The 21,840-nt window shown below is 42.8% G+C and overlaps 1 protein-coding gene across 3 annotated transcripts; it reads right to left on the minus strand.

The window, feature by feature from the left end:
* Positions 1-736: 736 nt before the first annotated feature.
* mtmr1a (myotubularin related protein 1a) lies at positions 737-20,910 on the minus strand. Of its 3 annotated transcripts, XM_083937197.1 has the most exons (19): positions 20,657-20,910; positions 18,113-18,218; positions 17,991-18,014; positions 16,083-16,106; positions 11,686-11,773; positions 11,177-11,271; positions 10,965-11,072; positions 10,774-10,872; positions 10,226-10,309; positions 9,619-9,768; positions 7,189-7,377; positions 6,864-7,049; positions 6,590-6,748; positions 6,443-6,490; positions 4,852-4,944; positions 4,580-4,693; positions 4,461-4,504; positions 4,245-4,377; positions 737-2,363 (listed from the first exon to the last, which is right to left on the minus strand). In XM_083937197.1, the coding sequence occupies exons 1-19, from the start codon at positions 20,761-20,763 to the stop codon at positions 2,202-2,204; spliced, it is 2,013 nt and encodes a 670-aa protein (XP_083793323.1). In that variant the 5' UTR covers positions 20,764-20,910; the 3' UTR covers positions 737-2,201. The 3 variants fall into 3 exon arrangements, with proteins under 3 accessions (XP_083793323.1, XP_083793324.1, XP_083793325.1); XM_083937198.1 differs by lacking the exon at positions 17,991-18,014; XM_083937199.1 differs by lacking the exons at positions 16,083-16,106; positions 17,991-18,014.
* Between the last annotated feature and the right edge of the window lie 930 nt (positions 20,911-21,840).

Below are 21,840 nucleotides of genomic sequence, written 5' to 3' on the forward strand. Positions count from 1 at the left end.
CGTTAGCCGTTCCAACCAAGTCCGACGTTCCTGTCTGTTATAGTGAAGGTTTTCGTTGCCACCGTACTCTACGGGAAATTCTGTGGTTCATTGTGGTTGGTTATTCATAAATAAGTCATAGAGTGTGGTCTTTACCTACTCTGTAAAGTGTCCTGAGATAACTTTTGTTAGGATTTGGCACTATAAATAAAAGTGAATTGAATTGAAGTAAAGATGAAAGTGATGTCAGCGATAAAGGAGAAGCGTAGCCATTTGGGCATGTGTTTTAATGGCGTTTCTCTCCTTTCTCTCAGTCCATGGAGTGAATGCTCGGCCTATATTGACTCTGGTTTTTGCCCGTCTCCGCTCACTCAGCTGCTGGGACAAAGAAGCAGCTGCAGGATTGGCAAACTCCATTTCACCCAGTGCCAGCCTACAGTAGCTGCACCCAACAACAGACAACCCTGGCAACCAGCCAGCAACGCTATTGGTTGCTACCATGGAAACAGAACGGGACAGAAAGTCATTGTCAAACCCGTACAATATATATAAATATATTAATTCAGACTAAATATATATTTTCTTTATGGAAAAGCAATACTTTCATTCTGTACCCCTCAAAACACTGTGGGTGGATTATTTAAAAAAAAATATATATATATATATATTTATATATAAATATATATATATATATATATATATATAAAAATATATATATATATATTTATATATATATATATAAATATATATAGGGTTCTACATATTCAACCTTTAATGTATTCTGATTTCACTAGAAACCCTTAACAGTTTAATACGGTAGTTCTTGTTCATATTTGTTCATGATTATTCTTTTACTCTTGAAATGTGAACTATATTAAGAACACAATGATCTCTCCGTATGTTCTCATCTGAAGTCATAATGACATCAACATTTGTTCCACGAACGTGCTGCGTTCAGTCAGGGAATCAACACACACACCTGTAGTTTGGTTCGTTTGTGAGAAATCCAGTGATTTACAGTGACGGTCAGACTGGTTAAGGGGATGTGGGACCAGTGACATGGTGGCAAGGCAACGTACAGAAAAAAAAAAAAACAAAAGCACAGATTTTCTCACACAAATGAAGGAAAACGTGCACAGTGAGACAGTCCGGCAGTGAAGTGCAGGGAGCTGGCTCGACAACACAAGGAGAAGGAGAACGTGTTGAGGTTTCTGCTCCTGACTTTGGAGAGAACTGTGGCACAGCGCCGAACAAACAGGGCTCCCACATTTCCAGGGCTTTATCTTGAAAATACAGGAAAGACTGAATGGAAATGAGCGTCATAAAAAATGATTCACTTAAACTTAACACAAAACAACATGTGTGCTCATTTATTTCCTATGTGGGTGCAGCAACCAAAGGGTCGAGACTCAAAAACTGCCAGTGGGTTTAAAAATACAGCCACCACTAGGATGGGGTCAGGAGAGGGCCGCACATACTGTACACACACACATATATATATATATACAGTATATTAATACTTTCTCATATTTGATTTATGACTCTTATAGCCCTAGCTTGATGAGCAGCAAGTTCAGGGTTTTGGACGAGTTCAGTTTGACTTGTGGAGGAGGTCCATTTAAGGGCTCACACTTGTGCTGCGTCCAGTTTTCAGGGTGAGTGAGGGGCTGAAATGCTTTTGAAATTTTCTGGGACACCGTGGATCATTTCAGCATAGATATTTGATCATTTGACTGGAAAGTTATTTCCAGGTTTTCCAGGACATGTGGGAACCCTGACAGTGATTGTGATGTTGGTGAAGAGGATCAGTGCCAAAGTAAAGGGAGAGACGGTGAGTGAGGGAGCATGCAGGGATTTGATCATGTGATGAACTGAGCCCTGAGACAAAAAAGAAGCAATTCTTTATACAAACACACACGCGGGTAAATTCCCACAGTGCAGGGGAAGCTGGCCTTTCTCAACTGGGATCATTTTTAAATACAATAAATAACACGCACAGGTGTTGTGTCCGGCTAGTCTGAATACTTTCTTTAAATACGAGTTTGAACTGTACAAACGTCTCCATGTCATCATTTTACTTTGCTACAAATGTGTTTAGGAAAGTTAATATAAAATTAGGAATCTCTTTGTAAAGCCTCCTTCACATTGTAAACATCAGTATTTGGCCTAAAGTGTATGTATGTGTGTGTGTGTGTGTGCATGCTCGTGTGTGCGTGTGTGTGTTAGACAGCAGTGTGCAGTGGAGTTCCCGTGGTGTGTGAGGGGGAGTGTTCAGACGAGGAGGACAGAGAGTGGGAGGAGGCCTCTCTCTGCAGCTCCTCCACCCTCCTCTGGAGCTCTGCTCTCAGCATCAGCAGCTCCTTCAGCGTCTGGTGCACCGGCACCTGGAACACACACACACACACACACACACACACACACACACACACACACACACACACACACACACACACACACACACACACACACACACACACACACACACACACACACACACACACACACACACACACACACACACACACACACACACACACACACACACACACACACACACGATAATGTTGTGAGAATAAAGCAGACATAATATCGTGAGCATTAAGTATAGATCTTAAACAGGCAGTTCACTGATTGGTTGTCAAATATGTTCCATTATTAATGAAGAGTTAAAGAATAGGAGATGGTTTCCTGAGTCTCCTGTGACAGAAAACTGAGAGTCTTTAGGTTTTAGACAAAACATTTGTGGACATCACCTCAGAAACTGTGATGGACATTTTCACCATTATCTGACATTTTCTGAACCAAGCGATGAATCACATTGAATAAGAATTGGCAGATGAATCAATAATAACAACAAGTGATAGTTGTCAATAACCAGTATTTTTGCAGATAAAGCATAATATGAGTTTGGTTGTTTTAGGATAAAAATATATAATATCATGAGATCATTTTACTGACGCCCATTCATCCTCTGGGGGGCGACGGCTAATATTTCAGGATTTCCAGTAGCAGCAGAAATCCGGGCCGAGACTTTCTCTTCAGAGCAGCCGGCTTTGTTTATGGTCTGATTAGCAACTGGAGACGTGAGAATGGAGTTCGAGTTGAGAGAGTGCGTCTCTGTAAACAGTTGTCTGAATATGAATGCAGAGAAATCCTTTTTAAAAAGCTAAATCTCAGTCAGACAACAGCAGATGGGTACCATGGTTGTATTTCGGCTAATGCGCCCCGTCGCTTTTTCCGCCTTAAAATAAAATCCATAAAACCTTAAAATCCTTCTAAAGGCAACAGGAAGCCGGTGTATCGGCAGGTTTCCACCAGCTGCTCTGAAGTTTTCTCTACGTGTGTGTGTGTGTGTGTGTAGGAGCAGCAGTCTACTCTTCAAACAAATAAGTACGTTATTTACGATCACAGGCAGCAGTGACACCGGGCTGATTTCTAAATAATTTCTTTTTATTTGAAGTTTCTATTCCATATATCTTATATTATATCTTTTCTAGTATTTTCTTGCTAGATTTGCTCGTGTAAAAAATAGAGCAGACACTGAAATGATTGCTCCAGCTCACGAGTCGTTGGCGGCGCTCCGTTGTGTGGCGTGACCTATGTGAACGGCCCAGCGGATGGACCTGTGCCCCGGGTTTCGCAGCCTATGGGAGGCTGGTGGGAACCTGCTGTAAGGAGCCATGATTGGTGTAACGTGGTCATGTTTCCTGGACAGAGTCAACATCCCAGCACCAGAGTTTAGGATGAGCTTGGAAGAGTCAGTATCACTAACAGCCGAATGCGGCTAACACTGAGTAGCTTGGGGCAGTACGGTGAAGGCATTCAAACGTCTTTTTTAACCACTAATACTGCTGAAAATAACAGCAAACCTCTGCAGCAGCATGAGAAGAGTCCCTACACAGAAAACAAAGCACCAACAACGTAGTTAGTGAACCCAGAGTTCATTAAAAGAGTGTTTTAAAGACGTACCTACTGGCCCCTGTACCAGCTCCTCTCATAGTAAAGTCCATTCAAGTGGATTACCAAAGGAAGGAGCCCATTGGTGCTTTGATGCATGTAAGTGCCAAAAAATGCTGGAGTTACACTTACACTTAGTTGTAATTTTACAATGAAAAAGAGGCCTGAAAGCAAAATCCTAATCCACTGAGAAAATGTGATATCATTTTCTGATAAGGAAGCAGACACAGAAGGGTCAAGATGTTCTGATGTGTACTCGTCATCGAACGCGGCTACTTTAAAAGCCTCAGCAGCCACGCAGTGTGTACCTGTGGTCTCATGCGTGGGTTCCAGCGGGCGTAGTAGGCGGTCCACAGCTCCAGGTGCCTGGAGGAAACCAGCGGGTACAGGACATGGTGCTCGTAGTCCACATAGAAGGGGTTGGTGAAGTCCTCGGGCTGGCTGTGAAGGGGACAACACTCAACAGTCAGAAAATCCCTCCAATCACTATTATCACTCTGAAGGCAGCACAGTGGTTCTGTTACCTGTTAATGTAGGACCACAGGGACACAGTGTTGGTCTGCACCTCCTACACAGGACAGAAGAGTTAGTGAGACACGCCTCCTCCACACGTGTGACCTGCTGACAGGAGAACGGCTCCTACCTTGGCGGCCCGCTCCTGTTCACTGTTATAAAGGAAAGTCCCGAACAGACAGCTGTAGAGGTGGTCCAGCACTGTGATCAGGAACAGCTCGTTGAACTCAAAGGCTGCTGGGAACTGCAGTCAGAGAACACAAGGGGTTATGGGTAAAGAGTGGCAGCTTCTACAGGTCTACCATTGAGCCCACGTGGATATAAAGCACATGAACGTGTACTCGTGTGTGCCCGTGTGCTCAGGCCTGGTCGTGACAGGTGTTAGGTGGGAGGGAGGCTGACCTGTCGAGTCATCTGCCAAACGCAGTCGATGAACTGGACGAAGAGAGGAGAGCGCTCCGAGTTAGCGTGGTTCTCATCGCCGTGACCCACGCGCTGCAACAACACAAAGAGAAACTTTTAATTAACTGGAAAGAACACAGTACACAGCAGGTTTTATATGAGTGTCATAATCATTCACAACAAAGACAGGCACATGAGAAATGTCATTACCAACATACAGTATATGTATGGAATATGAAGGGGCATTCAAAATAAATCATTCCCAATGTCTCTCTGCAGCACTTGGAGCCTTTCTTTCCTGTTATTTAATTTTGTTATTATTCCTGTTTCCAATTATTTGAAAAAAATCTGACATATGTTGCATGGTCACATTTCTGTGACATTGATATTTGCGTTGTATGCATCATCAGAGCTTTTCGCCGGAGAGCTGTGGGTGGAGTTATCGCTCAGGAATAGAGACAAATGAAACAACCCTAACCCTAACCCTAACCCTAACCATTACCCACGAAGCAGATAGCAGCGACAGGAGAAGAGAAGGAGAGGAGTCTACATCTGCTGAGTCAGGCGAACGCTTTTGGTTTTGGTTGGGTTCAAGGGTCAATATCAAAAGTATTGTAGGATTTAATTTAAGTATTTATAATATAATATATAATATATATAATTTTAGTTGACAATGAAGAGAGACCTCTGGCCTTTCCAAATGTTTTCCTTCCAGAGAAATGCATCTCCCCTCTCCACACTATAAATGAAAGCTCACAAGTGCAATGTGCAACTGATTGAAAGACGCCCTGCTAGCTTTCCTTTTTCTATGTTTTGTATATTTGTCTAATCATTTTTCTGATTAGTGATTCCGTGGTGCATGCATCCTAATCTTTAAACTGGTTGTGCTATACTGTGCTGGTTGGCTTTTGTCAAATGTTTTCTTGATGTTCTGAGTGTTATTTTTAGTTTAAAATCAGTAAAACGTGAAACTACACAGTGTGAGTTTAGTGTAGGTCGGGCAGCAAGGCTGAAGTAAAGTAACGCTACTGTAGATATACAGTAATAACTACATCAGTTTAAGTAGATTTAGATCACAGGCTTTTTTGCAAACAGAGTTTTTTTTCCCCCTCATTCATTCTCAAAAAAAATCCTGTCCACACAAGCAGTTTAAAAAAAACTACATTAAAAAATGAAAACGCATTGAAGCACTGTCAAGAGCAAAACCAAAAAGCTGTGTTGGCCAAATAGAAACTGGAAAAAAAGCTATCACTGGAAGGCTACCTGCCTGTAATTGCACATCTGTCGCTCCATAACACATTCACACTCCTCTGTTACTCAACACAGTGGAAGAGAACCTGTATATTTATGCATAGACATGTAAAAAGTCCTATTTGGACCACGTCCGCCACTGCACAAAGTTTGTGCCATCTACACAACAACACTGGAAACAGAGTTTCTGAGTCTTTCAAAAGATCAGTTTTTCAGTGACCTAAAATGCTGATGCTGCGGACAAAAAAGCTACCTTTACAAACAATGGATGTACATGTTGACTAGACTTAAGTTTTGATCATTCAGCAGGATTAATGGTTTTATCATCAGAAGAACTTACAGCAGCAAACTTGTGTCCAAAACTAACCCACTCCTTCTCCACCAGAACCTGCAAACACACACACACACACACACACACACGGTACATTATTATGTTCTACAGCTGTAGACTGCAGTATATAGCTGATACTGTGATGCGGTGTGTGACCTGGAATCCTCTGAGAGTGCGGTAGTGACTGTCCAGCATCAGCATGGCCAGGGAGGTGAGCTGAGCAGTCCGGTCCCAGCCGTCACTACAGTGAACCACCACCGACGTCTTCCCGGACTCCAGTTTATCAGCTACCTTTGCTGCTCCTGCTAATAACAACTACATACAACACAGGCACATGTCAGCGTAGAGCCACTACAGTATATTAATGACACACCCTCTGCACTTCGTGGTCTGAGAATCCTTTATAGTGATGAGCTAAACACGGAGTTACCCGAATGTACTCCAGCCAGTGCGTCTGGTCAATGGCGGAGTGCCAGTGGGCTTCATCTATGGTGGGATACACCACGTCCTTCATCTTCCTCAGGGACTCCCTCATCACATGGATGTTGGGGATTTCCAGGAAGTTCAGCTCCACGTTTGGATAGAAACTCTCACTTTCAAACCCTCCATCCTTTGCCTGCATGCGGTGGAGGCAGCAGAGGCGGAGGAGGCGAGAGAAGGGGGATTGAAAAGAGAGCGAGAACAAAATCAGTCAATGTGTAATAAAAGGTGAGGTCAAAGGGAGAGAAAAGAGGAACATTTGATGTGTGTAGAACCTTGTTGGTGACTGCTACGCTGCTCTGCCGGGCATCAAAGATGGTGAGCTTGTGGGACTGGGCGTTGGCATCCATGATGATTTGGAGGAAGTGCTCGTCCTCTTTACAACGACGGTCTGAAGGTCCGACTAACGGTTGGCTACAGCGTATGATGGTGGCCTGAGACTCTGGGTGAATCCAGGACAGGACCTGCAGGAAGAGCAGGATCAGCGCAGGACCAGGACTCACAGAAAACACATCAACACACAAACTCTACTTAATTCAGACTCAATCTAAAAGTGGATTAATCCACTGCTGAAAATAGTCCCTATCAAATGCACTATTAGCTCCTGTTTAAGTATTGTGTATTAAACTACAGTGACCGGCTGTTAAAGGAAAATACTGAGCATTTCTGAAAAAAAAAGAAACTATATATTTGTGAGCCTTTTTTTCAAGCTATACAGTATGTCCTCAGTAGGAACCAATGGGTCCGGAGCTGCAAACCATAGGCAACCTATAATCATTATGAGCATTAGTTGCAGCTGTCGTGACATTGTAATTTATTTTTAATTTATTTGTACAGCACAATTCAACAACAAGGCAACTCTTCAGTGCTTCACATAAAACATTTACATTTAAAACACATAAAAGGTCATTTTTAAAACCTAAAAGATGGTTAAAGTTACAGAAGTTACAGTTCAGTTCACTGAAAAGCAGCAGCAAATAGAAAAGTCTCCAGTCTCAGCAGACCCAGAGTTTTTTGGAAGTTTGTTCCAGTTTTGTGGAGCATAAAAACTGAACGCTGCCTCTCCAGGTTAAGTCCTGACTCTGGGGACACAGAGCAGACCTGTCCCATGTTTAGTCCTGACTCTGGGGACACAGAGCAGACCTGTCCCATGTTTAGTCCTGACTCTGGGGACACAGAGCAGACCTGTCCCATGTTTAGTCCTGACTCTGGGGACACAGAGCAGACCTGTCCCATGTTTAGTCCTGACTCTGGGGACACAGAGCAGACCTGTCCCATGTTTATTCCTGACTCTGGGGACACAGAGCAGACCTGTCCCATGTTTAGTCCTGACTCTGGGGACACAGAGCAGACCTGTCACATGTTTAGTCCTGACTGTGGGGACACAGAGCAGACCTGTCCCATGTTTAGTCCTGACTCTGGGGACACAGAGCAGACCTGTCCCTTGTTTAGTCCTGACTCTGGGGACACAGAGCAGACCTGTCCCATGTCCAGTCCTGACTCTGGGGACACAGAGCAGACCTGTCCCATGTTTAGTCCTGACTCTGGGGACACAGAGCAGACCTGTCCAATGTTTAGTCCTGACTCTGGGGACACAGAGCAGACCTGTCCCATGTTTAGTCCTGACTCTCGGGACACAGAGCAGACCTGTCCCATGTCCAGTCCTGACTCTGGGGACACAGAGCAGACCTGTCCCATGTTTAGTCCTGACTCTGGGGACACAGAGCGGACCTGTCCCATGTTTAGTCCTGACTCTGGGGACACAGAGCAGACCTGTCCAATGTTTAGTCCTGACTCTGGGGACACAGAGCAGACCTGTCCCATGTTTAGTCCTGACTCTCGGGACACAGAGCAGACCTGTCCCATGTCCAGTCCTGACTCTGGGGACACAGAGCAGACCTGTCCCATGTTTAGTCCTGACTCTGGGGACACAGAGCGGACCTGTCCCATGTTTAGTCCTGACTCTGGGGACACAGAGCAGACCTGTCCCATGTTTATTCCTGACTCTGGGGACACAGAGCAGACCTGTCCCATGTTTAGTCCTGACTCTGGGGACACAGAGCAGACCTGTCCCATGTTTAGTTCTGACTCTGGGGACACAGAGCAGACCTGTCCCATGTTTATTCCTGACTCTGGGGACACAGAGCAGACCTGTCCCATGTTTAGTCCTGACTCTGGGGACACAGAGCAGACCTGTCCCATGTTTAGTCCTGACTCTGGGGACACAGAGCAGACCTGAACCATGTTTAGACTTTACTATGAGAGGAGCTGGTACAGGGGCCAGTAGGTAAGTCTTTCAAAACACTCTTTTAATAAACTCTGGGTTCACTAACTACATTGTTGGTGCTTTGGTTAATATGTAAGAACTCTACTCATGCTGTTGCAGAGGTTTGCTGTTATTTTGAGCAGTATTAGTGGTTAAAAAAGACGTTTTAATGCCTTCACCGTACTGCCAGAGCTAATCAGTGTTAGCCACGTCCGGCTGTTAGCAACTCTACCAGATTTCTCTGTTAATAAAAACTGTCTCGATGGCTTATTTGATGTGTGTAAGTGCTGCAAAAGAAATGAGATGATTTTGCGCCGGAATAACGCTTTAACTAGCCAAGACGACTGTAGCAGAGAGAGGATGGTCTTGCTTTGTCAACTGCATTAACCCCTCTGTGGACACTCTGTGTCTCTCCTCAGTATGCGCCCCTCAGACTGACCGGTATGCGGTGCTTGGCTCGAAACACAGCCACTCTCTTGATGTCTTCTTCTGTGATGTTGGTGGGGATGACCAGGGTGGAGGGGTAGGTGTCACACAGCTCGTAGGTGCTGTTCATCTTACTGATGGTCCAGCTCTCATTAGGGAGGCCCTGATAAAACAAACCCAACCACCAGAAGAAACCATTACAAGAGTATTCCACACAATGTGTGAAACCTGGGACATTTATATGAATGTGTAATCCATCAGCAGAGTCATGATAAGTTTCTCTTCTCAAACACAAATATAGTTTTCTTTCACTCTTTGTTTTCTATCACTGTTAACCTTCTGTCAATTTAACTCAACACTTACTGCACAGGCATTTCACAATAAAAAGTCTTCAAACTGCTATAATCTCTGACCTTCCTACGTAAGGTGTAGATTGAACATTTTCCAGGAAGTGCCAAGTTTCATAGACTAGAACTTAAAAGCATTTACAAAAAACCTTCTCCTAAACTCATAAAACATGGTCATATCCAAATGCCATCAATACAGTTAGATGGTTTTATCATCACGAGTGTATCAGACTTCATGTGTGTTGTGAGAGATGGGTGTTGGTGTGTGGTTACCTGACGTCTGTACTCTGCTGTCGGGTCGTACACCTTCCAGCCATCCACAGGAAACTGCTCCTTGTATAGGAAGGCAAACAGGGGCTGCCAGAGGTACGTCCAGAGGACGCATGTTAGCATTAATTATCACTATCACATTTACATGTACAAGCTTCACTTTCTGGGAGTAAAAACAAGTGCCATTTGGGAGATTTACTCATATTCACATGACTGACATAACAGCGCTTTACGTTCGGATTCTTCCACATTATGTTCAATTAAAAATAATGATTTATTAAATGAGAAAATACTCAGAACTAGGCATTAGATATCACTTGATTTTAATATTGCTACATCTATGGCTGAGAACACATGCATTTGCATTTGTAGAATAGCCAATAGGAACTCTTTCTCTCTCTTAAATGGCCTGTGATTGGCCAAAGTCTCCCGCCACGTGCTATATTTTCTAACGCCTGAAAACAGAGTCAAGAGGAGGTGAAGAAGTCTATTTTTATCTCAGAACACTTGAATTAGCCCAGGTTTAATGAACACTTCTGAATGAGACTGACCAGGCTGTGGGACAAGGGGAAGGCATGTTTGGCCAGCAGCTCCACCATGTCTGGATTGCTTTCCTCTGTCTTATAGGCAAACCTGGGACTCCTCATGTCCTGAGGCAGGGAGGACATCAGAACATCACTCATCAGAGTCCTCAGTGACTCATCACAGTTATTGCTGAAATGCCTGGCTCATTCTCTGGTACCTTGCAGACCAGCTCCAGTCCTTTGGTGTTCTCTCCCTGGTTGGGAACACTGATGGTCTCCAGTCTGCTGATGGCTCCCAGGTTCACGTCAAGAACGAATGGGGACTCCTGGATGTGCAGAGACTGATGTTAACACGCAGCACTGCACAGAAACAGTACAGTGGTGTAAACAGTAGTGGTTGTGAATCAATAAGCAATTAGATCTGAAGTACCCTTTCCACACTGGTGAAGTAGAGCTTGTAGTCTGTGATGGTCAGGGTTCCATTAACCAGACCACTGAACGGACAGATATACATTACATCCTTGACTGCAGGTCACCACAAACACACACAGGCACAAACACACAAAAAAGCAAAAAGGTATTGATAAATGGACAGGAAAGAAATATGTACATTCAATGGGATGTTAAAAAGAACTGCCTCTTAGGGCTGAGCCAAGCTGAAAATCTTTTATCCCAAAATAGGTCATTTCATATCTGGAGGACAATATAAATCCCAATAGAGTATGTTTTCTGCTAATTCAATAAATGAATAGTCGATAATAATAGTTTTTTTATACTCCAGTGTAAATTAAATATTTGAGAAATGAAAACTATTCAAATATGACAGAGATTGTTAAATGGTTTTGATGATGTATATCATATCGACCTGCCTGCTGCCGACTACATAATACACGTGATGAAGATGTTGACAGGGCTGAAGGCCGACTGAGGTGAACTTACCTGTCGTCTGGATGGTCTCTCCTGGGAGCACAGGGACCTGGTCCTGGAGCATTGTGACCTGCGCTCCGTATCTCAGAGCGGGAAGGTTCTGTACAGAACACAGACCAGTTAATGGGACCACTACACCCAGCATGCACCACTGACACCTAACAGACTATTGGTGCGTTCCAGTTGTACTCGGAAGTCGGGATTTCTGAGCTACGAGTCGGAACCTTCAACTTGAACGACCCCCGAGGTTGGATTTCCAACTCAGAAAGTCAGACAATCCACACAACTCCTGAGTTGACATTCAAAGATGGCTGCCCCGGTTTTAAACAAAAAGTAGAAGCTCCTGTAATACGGCTAAATAGTAGCCTACGATGTAATTAATGACATTGCGTAGATGTAGCCATCTTGTTTTCTCTCCCGTTTTTGGCCTCTGGCTACTTTTTTCCGACTTTGTAACTGAAACGCTGAAACTCGGGTGTGACCTCATTCCCCGCTCCAACTTCCGAATTCCAAGGTAAATGAAACGCACCATAAGACTGGACATGTTGTTGATGAGGTTTGCCTGAGGAGGAGACTAAATGAAGAGGCTTTTTCTCTGAAGTTTCTGGTGGTTTTCCTGCTGCAAGCTGACCCAACAAACGGAAAATGCTCGAGAGTAGCATGTACCGGTCAAAGAACTGAGCCTCTCAGGTCTGATGAGACGACGTTGGATATTAACACAAATGGATTCACACTGGAGATGGATGCCATTCATTATTCAACACTCAAAAGAGGGTTAGGGAAGATGAGGAAGGGTCAATGTTATGCAAATGAACTCTGATGAGTGGAAATGGCAACCTGGAGACAACCAATCAAATAGTTCTCTGCCTCCTCTCCCCTGTTGTCCAGAGACTCACAACACACACACACATGGACCAACAGTTCTATTACACTGATACTCTTAAGGGGCCTTCACATGATAAGCTTTTCGCGCTGTATTGTAACAACCGCTCGTCACCTGCCTATTCACAAACCTGGTGTGACTGCGTATAAACCTCCCAGCATTATGTTTTCTTCCCAGATCGTGATACGACTTTAATGTAACGTTAACTAGTTCGGGAGTTCCTCCATCTTTCTAACCGGCTTCATGTCGCTCGCTGGTTGCCTAGGAAACGTAAATGTCACACTCTAAGCTTCTACCTCATTGGTCGTACTTTTGAAAGGTCAGGGGCAGCAAGGTCAAAGTTGAACTGATTTGAACCTTGAGCGCAGCAGCAGAAAAGCAAATCTGCTACATTTGGTGCTACCGCCTCCTCCCTGGGAAATGAATGGAACGGCCAGCCCAAAGCCTTTTTAATCGCATATCATGTGTAGGGGCCTTGACTAATGATTGATGAAGTAAAAACATCATGAAATCATTCTTTTTAGTGAACTGCTCTGTATAAAATACAACAGACAAATGACTTTTTTTTTAAATTCTAAAGAAGCCAGTTTGCCAAAACGTTGATGAACACTGACAACAGATATATCACAAGAGCATTTCAAATGTTCTAGCTTTATACGTTAGAAACTGGGCTACATGAAAGACTGTAGAGTATGTTAATGAATCCATTCTACCAGATATGTGAACTATATTTCGATATCCCTCCAGCAATGAACTCAAACATATAACAGAACATTGAGGGACTTGTGAGAGACATATTGAAAGAAACAAAAAAACCACTGTTTTTTACACTTCCCACAATGCAAATCAACAGCATTTTTCATTAGACTCTCCCTGTGGGGTTAACACACAGTCTTTCAAACTCCAAACTTGTACACTGCATGTGTTATTTCCTGTCATTCCTCGGGACAACAGCACTGCAGGAGGCTGACACAGAGGGAGAGGAGCAGCAGAATGAGGCATGCAGACCAGTACAGAGTGAGGAGAGAGTGAAAGAACAGACAGACAGAGGAACAGACAGACAGAGAGACAGACAGACAGAGAGAGAGACTTGCCAAAGCATTGGAAGGATGCTCAGAGTCACTTTCTCCATGGTAACAAAGCCCTTCATCTTGTGAATCTTGCTGCCGGGGAGAGCCAGCATGGAGAAAGTGAGAGACAAAGAGAGAGAGAGAGAGAGAGAGAGAGAGAGAGAGAGAGAGACAGAGAGAGAGAGAGAGAGAGACAGAGAGACACATTATACAGTAAATAAACATTATTCTGTGCGGAGGATACTGATATCACTTTCTACTCTGCTGCTGAGCTTGGTGTGTCCTTGTAGGGAGTGATGAGGTCAGAGCACACACACCCAATGAAAACAACGTACATATTCCGCAAACATAGAAGTATGTATCTGCTGGTTGTATGTGCAATTTTGTATTAGCCAAAATCAGACATTCCTATCTGGTTATTGTTGCCATAAACTGTCTCTCAATTGATTCTTCAGAACTGTAAATACATCACTATATGTACCAACTAGAGCTGGATCAATTTTAGCCTGATAGATCAGTATACTGTACTGTAAGAAACTGCATTACAGAAATACCAATGTTAAATCTAATTTAGAAACACTGTCCTCAGTACAAAGGTTTATTTTAGAATGTAAACATCTTCTGCTAAATGTTTTAGTCACAATTCTTTAACCAAACCAGAGGGATCACAAAAACATTGTTTATATGTTATGTGTTTATGTACAAAAGGTACATGTCAGGTCTATTTACCAAAAATAGTGTTATCTGAATTGGTCTTGTAAGTCTTGTACTAGCTAGGATGTAATACTACTATCAAATATAAAATGATGGATTGTATTTACTGTACTTACTGTACTTAAAGTATATATGATTTTCTAACATTACTGCCATACTGGGTCTATTCTATTCACATACCAACTATGTTAATGCTGTTTTGTTTTTTTCCGTGTTCTTCATTTTAGCAAAGCTCATTAGCATGCTAACGTGATTTACTAATAAGCACGTAACAATAAGTACAACTGAGGCTGTGGGAATTCTATTAATTTGACAGGTATGTGGTCATAAAGTATTGGACAAATCAAAAGTTTGACGTCAGTTCCCGGTGCCCAGCCATGTCTCCTCAGCAACAGCTAGTGTATGTGTGTGGGTGTGTCTATGTTTGTGTGTGTATGCGTATGGCTATGTATATGCGCAAGCGTGTATTTATTTGTGTATCTGTATGTGTATATATGTGGGGGTGGGAGGTTTGGGTTTTCATGGTATTTCTTTGTTGTTTGTGTTTTGTTTTTATTCTCTGTGAGGCACTTTGTGTTACACAAAGTATGAAAAGTGCCATCTAAATAAAGTTGATTTGATTTGATTGAGAAAAAATGTCAGAGGATTATCAATGTGATTATAAGTCATCCTGGGCGAAACATGAACTTCTTCAAACTTCATGACAATCCATCCCAGAGCCACGACAGTGTGACAGTCTCTCACATCTCACAGGGAAGATTTCAGTGATCGGCCCACTGTAGAAACAGTCAACTCTTTTGTTATAGAGTTCCAGATTTACACTGAAGTCAAACTCATACGGCCCTGCTAATAAAGCTTGAGGGAAAGAGGGACAGAGTGCACGGGGTTAAAGGACAAAGGACAAAGAAAAAGCATGAAGAAAAGTACACAGAAAGAAAAAAAAGCAGGAAGCAGACTTAGCTGGAACAGGCAGAGATGAAGACTAACTCACACTGTCCTTCCGCACCGTGCCCCGGGCTTTAGGGTACTTGTCCCCCCTCCCTCTCCCCCCGCGCCCCAGGCCCGTTTGTACTCACACTGCCTGGGCCTCGCGCAAATGCTTCTTGCTGCCTATACGTCATCACGCAGTAACACGTCACACGCATTGATTGACGTCATCGCGATGCGTCGCTATGTTTACAAATCTTTCCATAGACCTAAGAGTTTTTGTGCGTCTTGCGCCGTAGGCATTGTGCTCATGCTCGTAGTAGCAGGTGCACTCACACGGGTCAAACGCACTAGGCTTTAGCTGAAAAAACGGTTTTGGCCCGGTGCGGGAGGACAGTGTGAGTGCGCCCTAAGTGTGTTCTGTCTACAGTGGGTCTGATGGAGGAAGTACGGAGGTTAACCTCGTACAACACTGACAACCGACCTACAGGCATGCTCCTACTTGTCAGCCACACAATCACATCCTGTTGACATGAACTAGCCTGTGCACATTGTAATGTTTAAGAAGTCAGAGACTGTTTCACTTTCACCTGTTCATGACATGCTCTGTAATATAATCTTTAAATCAGTGAAACACACTCATTCATCGGGTGCTATTTCGTTAGCTGGAATATTCCTGTTTGTGTATTTTATCCATTAACGGTTGATTTTCCACTGAAGGACACTGGTAATAGAAGATCATTTGAGCCAAGCAACACTTTGTTTCAAACTGAGCTCAGTGTGTCTGAAATCTATCAGAAGACTTCAACTCTTACCCTGGGATTCAGCCTCTTGGACACCTGGAGATTAAACACACCAAGTACAAAGGACACACACACATTTACACAGAAAAATGTAGTTCAAATGAGATGGAAACAACTATATTCACTGTCTGATATCAAACTGACATTACATCTCTCTTATTCTTATCGCTGGCAAAATCTATCAGTGAAACTGACAGTGTAAATGTAACCATTCTGTTTTTGGTGACAGATGGTTGCAAACACAGCAAAGAGCGCAAAGCAAATGCAACAATGGTGATTCAAAAAGCCAAGCAACTGAAAGCTGCTACAATATCAGCTGAGCAGATATTTATTTGTGAAACATTTAAAACCAAGCAACTGGAAGCTGCTACAATATCAGCTGAGCAGATATTTATTTGTGAAACATTTAAAACCAAGCAACAGAAAAGCGCTTCATTCCACACACAGGAAGTGTTCACACTAGAGGGCGTCGAACACTGTTTCTGAAACGTTCTGACACTTACTGTGTAAAGTCTTTTTAAAGTTCATTTTTCAACCATGGGAACTACACCAACCACATTCAACTGACCTCCATCGTATTGGGGTGTAGACTGACATCTCCAACCAGAACAAATAAAACATAAAAGTATCTCACTGAACAGGTACCACGTAGGGTAAATTTTACTTTCAGTTACAATTCTGGCTTCCAATGATTGTGAAAACAAGAGAATCAAGATAAAATGTGTGTTGTGCCACATTCTGTTTCACAATGTTTTGTCTTGTGTCATAAATCCAGTGCAACTTTACAGCGTTGTGTTTTGCCCATTTTATGTTTTGGAGTTAGTAGGTTATCTAATACATTTTGGTCTAACTAGTTTTATATTATTTTTATAATATTTATTTAAATGTATAGCGTACAGTATATGTAGAGTGCCTATAGAAAGTAATGATACCCTTTTGAAATGATTTCGGTTCCATTTCCTCTTACCTAGAGCTGCCGTCACAGGACTCACTTGGACTACTTGACCTAAGCCCAACAGGTCACGACAAAGTGTCTGGTGTTAGGTGAGGTTCAGGTCATGTTGTTAAACACTGGGCACGTGTGAAGAAACATAAGGTTTTGGAGTCAAAAATAGTTAAAATGATCACGTTTGATTGTTTGTTTTTATTGGTTGGTGATGTGATGGCATCCCTGAACAACTCTACCACGTTCATTATGCCATCTCCATTAATGCCATACCTTTTTAAAAGCTCACTATCATTTAATCTCTTCAAAAAGTTGACTGCGACAGCCGTGTTAGCTCCTTCCTCATTTACTCTGAGTGACCTATGTAGGAGTCCCCTTGAGGACTAAAATGCTTTGTGAATTTCACGTATTTTAAATTTTATTCCTAAAATTAGGAATGAAACGCCCCTTATTTTTAAGAGTTACTCCTAAATCAGCAAGTTAGGACCTACTATTAGCCTTAAGATGTTTTGTGAAGACGGCCCCCAATTTTTAAACTACCGCTCCAAAAAAAGTTCTTTATACTTCGTCTTGGGTGGAGGGATCCAGTGCCATTCATCTGGATTTACTGCCTGTGCTTCACTGACACAAGGCTGGATGAAAATCGGCAAAGTGTCCCCTTTAAGAACTGTTGCTTTCCACATGCTAAGGCTTGGAACTAATCACAGTGTATACGTACCAAATAAAACGATGTTGATCTCTCAACCCAGTCTACTGGTTGGAGGACAACAAGTTGAAACGATGAAACAAACATGTACTCTGGTGGAGGAATGTAGGCTGCTGACGAGGCAGAAGCAGAAGACAAACTATACAGCAGCTCAACAGCAGCTCATCTGAACAACAACAGTTGTGATACAGTTCATTCACATACATTTCACACACAAAGCTCTGCCCACACCCAAGTGCATATATACTGACATTTCTGCCGGCCTTACCGTGAAGTCTGGTCTTCTCCTAGCCTAGTTACAAAACACAGACTGATGAGAAATACTGTGTGTGTATGTGTGTGTGTGCGCGTGTGTGCTTGTGTGTGTGTGTGTGCGTGCGCTTTAGGTACCTTGTTGTCCCTGTTCAAGATGTCAGTTGGGACCGATCCTGAGATCTGACTGGAGATGGTGGCTGCTATCAGCTGTTTACACCACTCTACATGAGAACCTGTTGGGCTGAATGGAAACAGACAGGAAAAAAGCTTACAAATACAGTATTGTGTATATATATATATATATATATATATATATATATATAATTCCTTAAACTTCAACACAATGAAACTCACAATATGGAATATATTCAATTTGGAATATCTGCCTTGTCTGGTATGCTTTTGTTGTGAAACATCTGCAAGAAGTGTTTCATGGCTTAACTATGGTAATAAAAAAATTGCAAAGCAGAAGTGATTAGAAAAAGTGTTGGACTGTGGAAATATTGTTTGTGTTGAGAAGAGAAACTCAGAGCAGCAGAGTGCTGAGTATGACATAAACCTGTTGTACTGATGGAATTAGTGCTGTAGCAAATAAGTGTTACACTGAATTAACCATGTGAATCATTGTATAATATCTTTACACAGCCTTTATTACACAGCCTTTATTAGCAACTAAAGTGTTTATAATTGAGCAGGCCAGGAGATTCAGTACTTATTTGTTATTATTTTGCCAGCTTTGATTTGAGCATTTATCCTGTCTATAATGTTTGGGACATACTGAGCATTGAGAAAGACATCTGAAAACACATATCATGTGACCATTGGCGTACACTGGGTGTGCTTGTGAGAACGTAAACAGGAGCAGATTGGCTTACGTTACACTAGGATTAAAGATCTTGAATGTATAAATCGAAAAAACAGAAAATACTTCAGAGGAAGAACAGCAATGGTGAAAAGTAAGACCAGAGATTATTTACTTGGACTGACAACTGTTACTGAGAGTAACACGAGTATAAAGCTGTAACAGTGGTGTAAAACACACAGATTGGAGTCATAGGAAAGCAAATACGGTGACATATTGGAATGGTACCAGGAGCACTATCGATCGCCGGGGAAAGGAGCACTCACACAGCAAGGATGAAATCACAAAATGTATGTCAGCCTATAACTGATAAGACTGACTGGCATGGGTGTCCATTCAAATGGCCTGGTCCACACAAAAACACAATTATTTCTAATCTATGTCTCTTAAGCCATAGTCTACATACAGTCTCTTAAGGCTTTGACAGGATGGTTTTCTAGAACATGAAATCATATGGAAATGTCCAACTTGTTTTGTTCTAAGTAGTCTTGTTATATTGATATGTGTTGAAATGTTGCCATAATAGGGAAAAAGATATCTTATTGTTCTAAATAAAATAGAAAATAATTTCATAGATACGATTTCACAATATAAGTGATTCCTTTATCAGATTCTTTTGTCACTGTTGCAGGAGTAATACGCTGCTGTACCGTATGCTTGTTTACAGCCAGCACTTTGACAATCTTAATGCAGCGGGCAGCTGCAACACTGGTTTGCTGTCACCATCAGGGAAAACATATCAGCTCAGTTTTTTATTGTAACGAGAACATTATTATGTTATAACTAGATATTCTCATGTTATAATGACATTCTATTCTCATTATAGGCCTTAAAAGTCTCATTATGAAGGCCTTAAGGTGGCTCCTGTAGTTTTAAAAGGCACAGGTGTTTGGAATAAATCCGGATGACTGGACTTCTGCTCAGGTTGAAGTTGGGTGTAGGCAGGGGTGCAGATCCAAAAAAATCCCTTTTGTGACACCCCCCAAATCCTGACATTGGATCTGCACCCCTGGGTGTAGGCTATTCTGGAATCAATGGGTGAACCATGGGTGCAGAGTCTTTAATACAGAGTCTATCTTAAATAAATCAGAAAATATTAAATGAATATTATTATGAATTGTTGACAATAATACAATTCAGTTGTGAGATTAGTTTTCAAATCCCATTACATTATTAACATGTTATAACCACTGCCATACCTGTGTGTACCCTCCGCTAAGACGATTCAACTGACATGTAGGCCTATTTGTGAGAATAAAATGATATATAAATGTATATTTATATATATCAAAGCTGAATTCAATGTGCTGGTTGTGGTCTGTCACTGTATCTGTAAACATAAGCAGTCAGCCACAGCGTCGCCTACTGTACACTCATGCGGGGTGCAGTAGCAGCACCGTTAGCTCCGAAGCTATCGCTGTTTAACAGAGCTAACGCTGTCTGCCTGTTGACCCGCTGCTGGACACTGTTGTTCAGGCAACATGTAAGCTGTCTTCCCTTTGGTTTTACAGAGTATGCTGGTTTGTAACGGATTCGCAGTTAGCTTCTCTATCTAGCAATGCTACTGTAAGTTACCTCCACTCCACTCGGTAATATGTTATTATTATTTCTATTTCAATATATGTTATTATACTGCAAAACACATATTTCAAAGTCTTAATATTAAGCAGTGTATTTACAGCGGATGAAAGACACGGTCCCCATGATTCAGGAAATATGTTGTTTAATAATTAATAGCGGATGGAAATTTGTGGTAAAGCCAGAACCCCGTAAATGGACGACGTGTGACATATTGTTGTGATATGGAGCCCCCTCACCTGTCCAGAGTATCCCCGGTGGCTGGTCCGCCGGTCGGCGAGCCCCACGGCTTTCTGTTGGGCCCTGCTCCGTCCGCCGCCCCGGCAGCTCCGGCCTGTTTCTCCATCTGTTTCCTCTCGAGGTCACCAGGGGCGGAGGGTTTCCTCTGAGATGAGGATGCGGGAGAAATGGCACTCAATGGCCGCCCTCTGCGCGCGTGCTCGTGCGTTCTGTCAGGGCTCGAGCTAACTTCTCTGTAAAATGACTTTAATGCTTCCTGTCATTTGGGGATGTGCACTTCCTCCTCACTCACATCTCTGGCCCAGTCTGTGGCTCCGCCCACTTACAGCACAGCACAGATGCGAGGATGAGAGGAGGCGAGGCACACACACACACACACTTACACACACACACACACACACGGACACACACACACACACACACACACACACACAGACACAGACGCATACATACACGTACACACACACACACGCACTCACAGACGCTCACACACGCAGACACACACATACACACACACACACACACACACGTACACACACAAGCATACACACACACACACTCACAGACGCACACGTACACAAATACACGCACACAAACACACACAGGTACAAACCCTCTCACACACACACAGACACGCGCACACAGGCACAGACACACGCGCACACACACACACACACACACAGACACGCTAACACATACAGACACACACACTCATAGACACGCGCACACAGACACACACTCACACACACACACAGACATGCTAACACATACATTCAATTCAATTCAATTCAATTCAATTTAATTTATAGTGTCAAATCATAACAAAAGTTATCTCAGGACACTTTACAGAGTAGGTAAAGACCACACTCAATGACTTATTTATGATTTACATAGACCCAACAATTCCTCTGTAGAGTACGGTGGGAACGAAAACCTTCCCTTTAACAGACAGGAACGTCAGACAGACCCAGCTCTGTGGAGGACGGCCATCTGTCTTGACCGGTTGGGGAGGAAGAAAAGGAGAGAGAAAGAGAGAAAAGACACACAGATGGACAGGGAGAGACAGACAGACACACTTCCAGCGATGCAAGCAAAGCCTAACAGTAACTATAATATTTATAGTAATGTGAATATGACGTATATGTTAAGGCAGTTAATACAACAGAATAGTAGAAAGAAGCAC

This window comes from Echiichthys vipera, assembly GCF_963691815.1.
Source record: "Echiichthys vipera genome assembly, chromosome: 22".
In the NCBI taxonomy this organism is placed as follows: Eukaryota; Metazoa; Chordata; class Actinopteri; order Perciformes; family Trachinidae; genus Echiichthys; species Echiichthys vipera.

Excerpts from the sequence above, each read along its gene's own strand:
- mtmr1a (XM_083937197.1), bottom strand. The coding sequence starts at position 20,763 with ATGGAGAAACAGGCCGGAGCTGCCGGGGCGGCGGACGGAGCAGGGCCC. Across the intron at positions 16,107-17,990 it reads GGAGAAGACCAGACTTCACG|GTGTCCAAGAGGCTGAATCC; the intron begins GTAAGGCCGGCA and ends TTTAATCTCCAG. Across the intron at positions 11,774-16,082 it reads CCAAGAGGCTGAATCCCAGG|AACCTTCCCGCTCTGAGATA; the intron begins GTAAGAGTTGAA and ends TGTTCTGTACAG.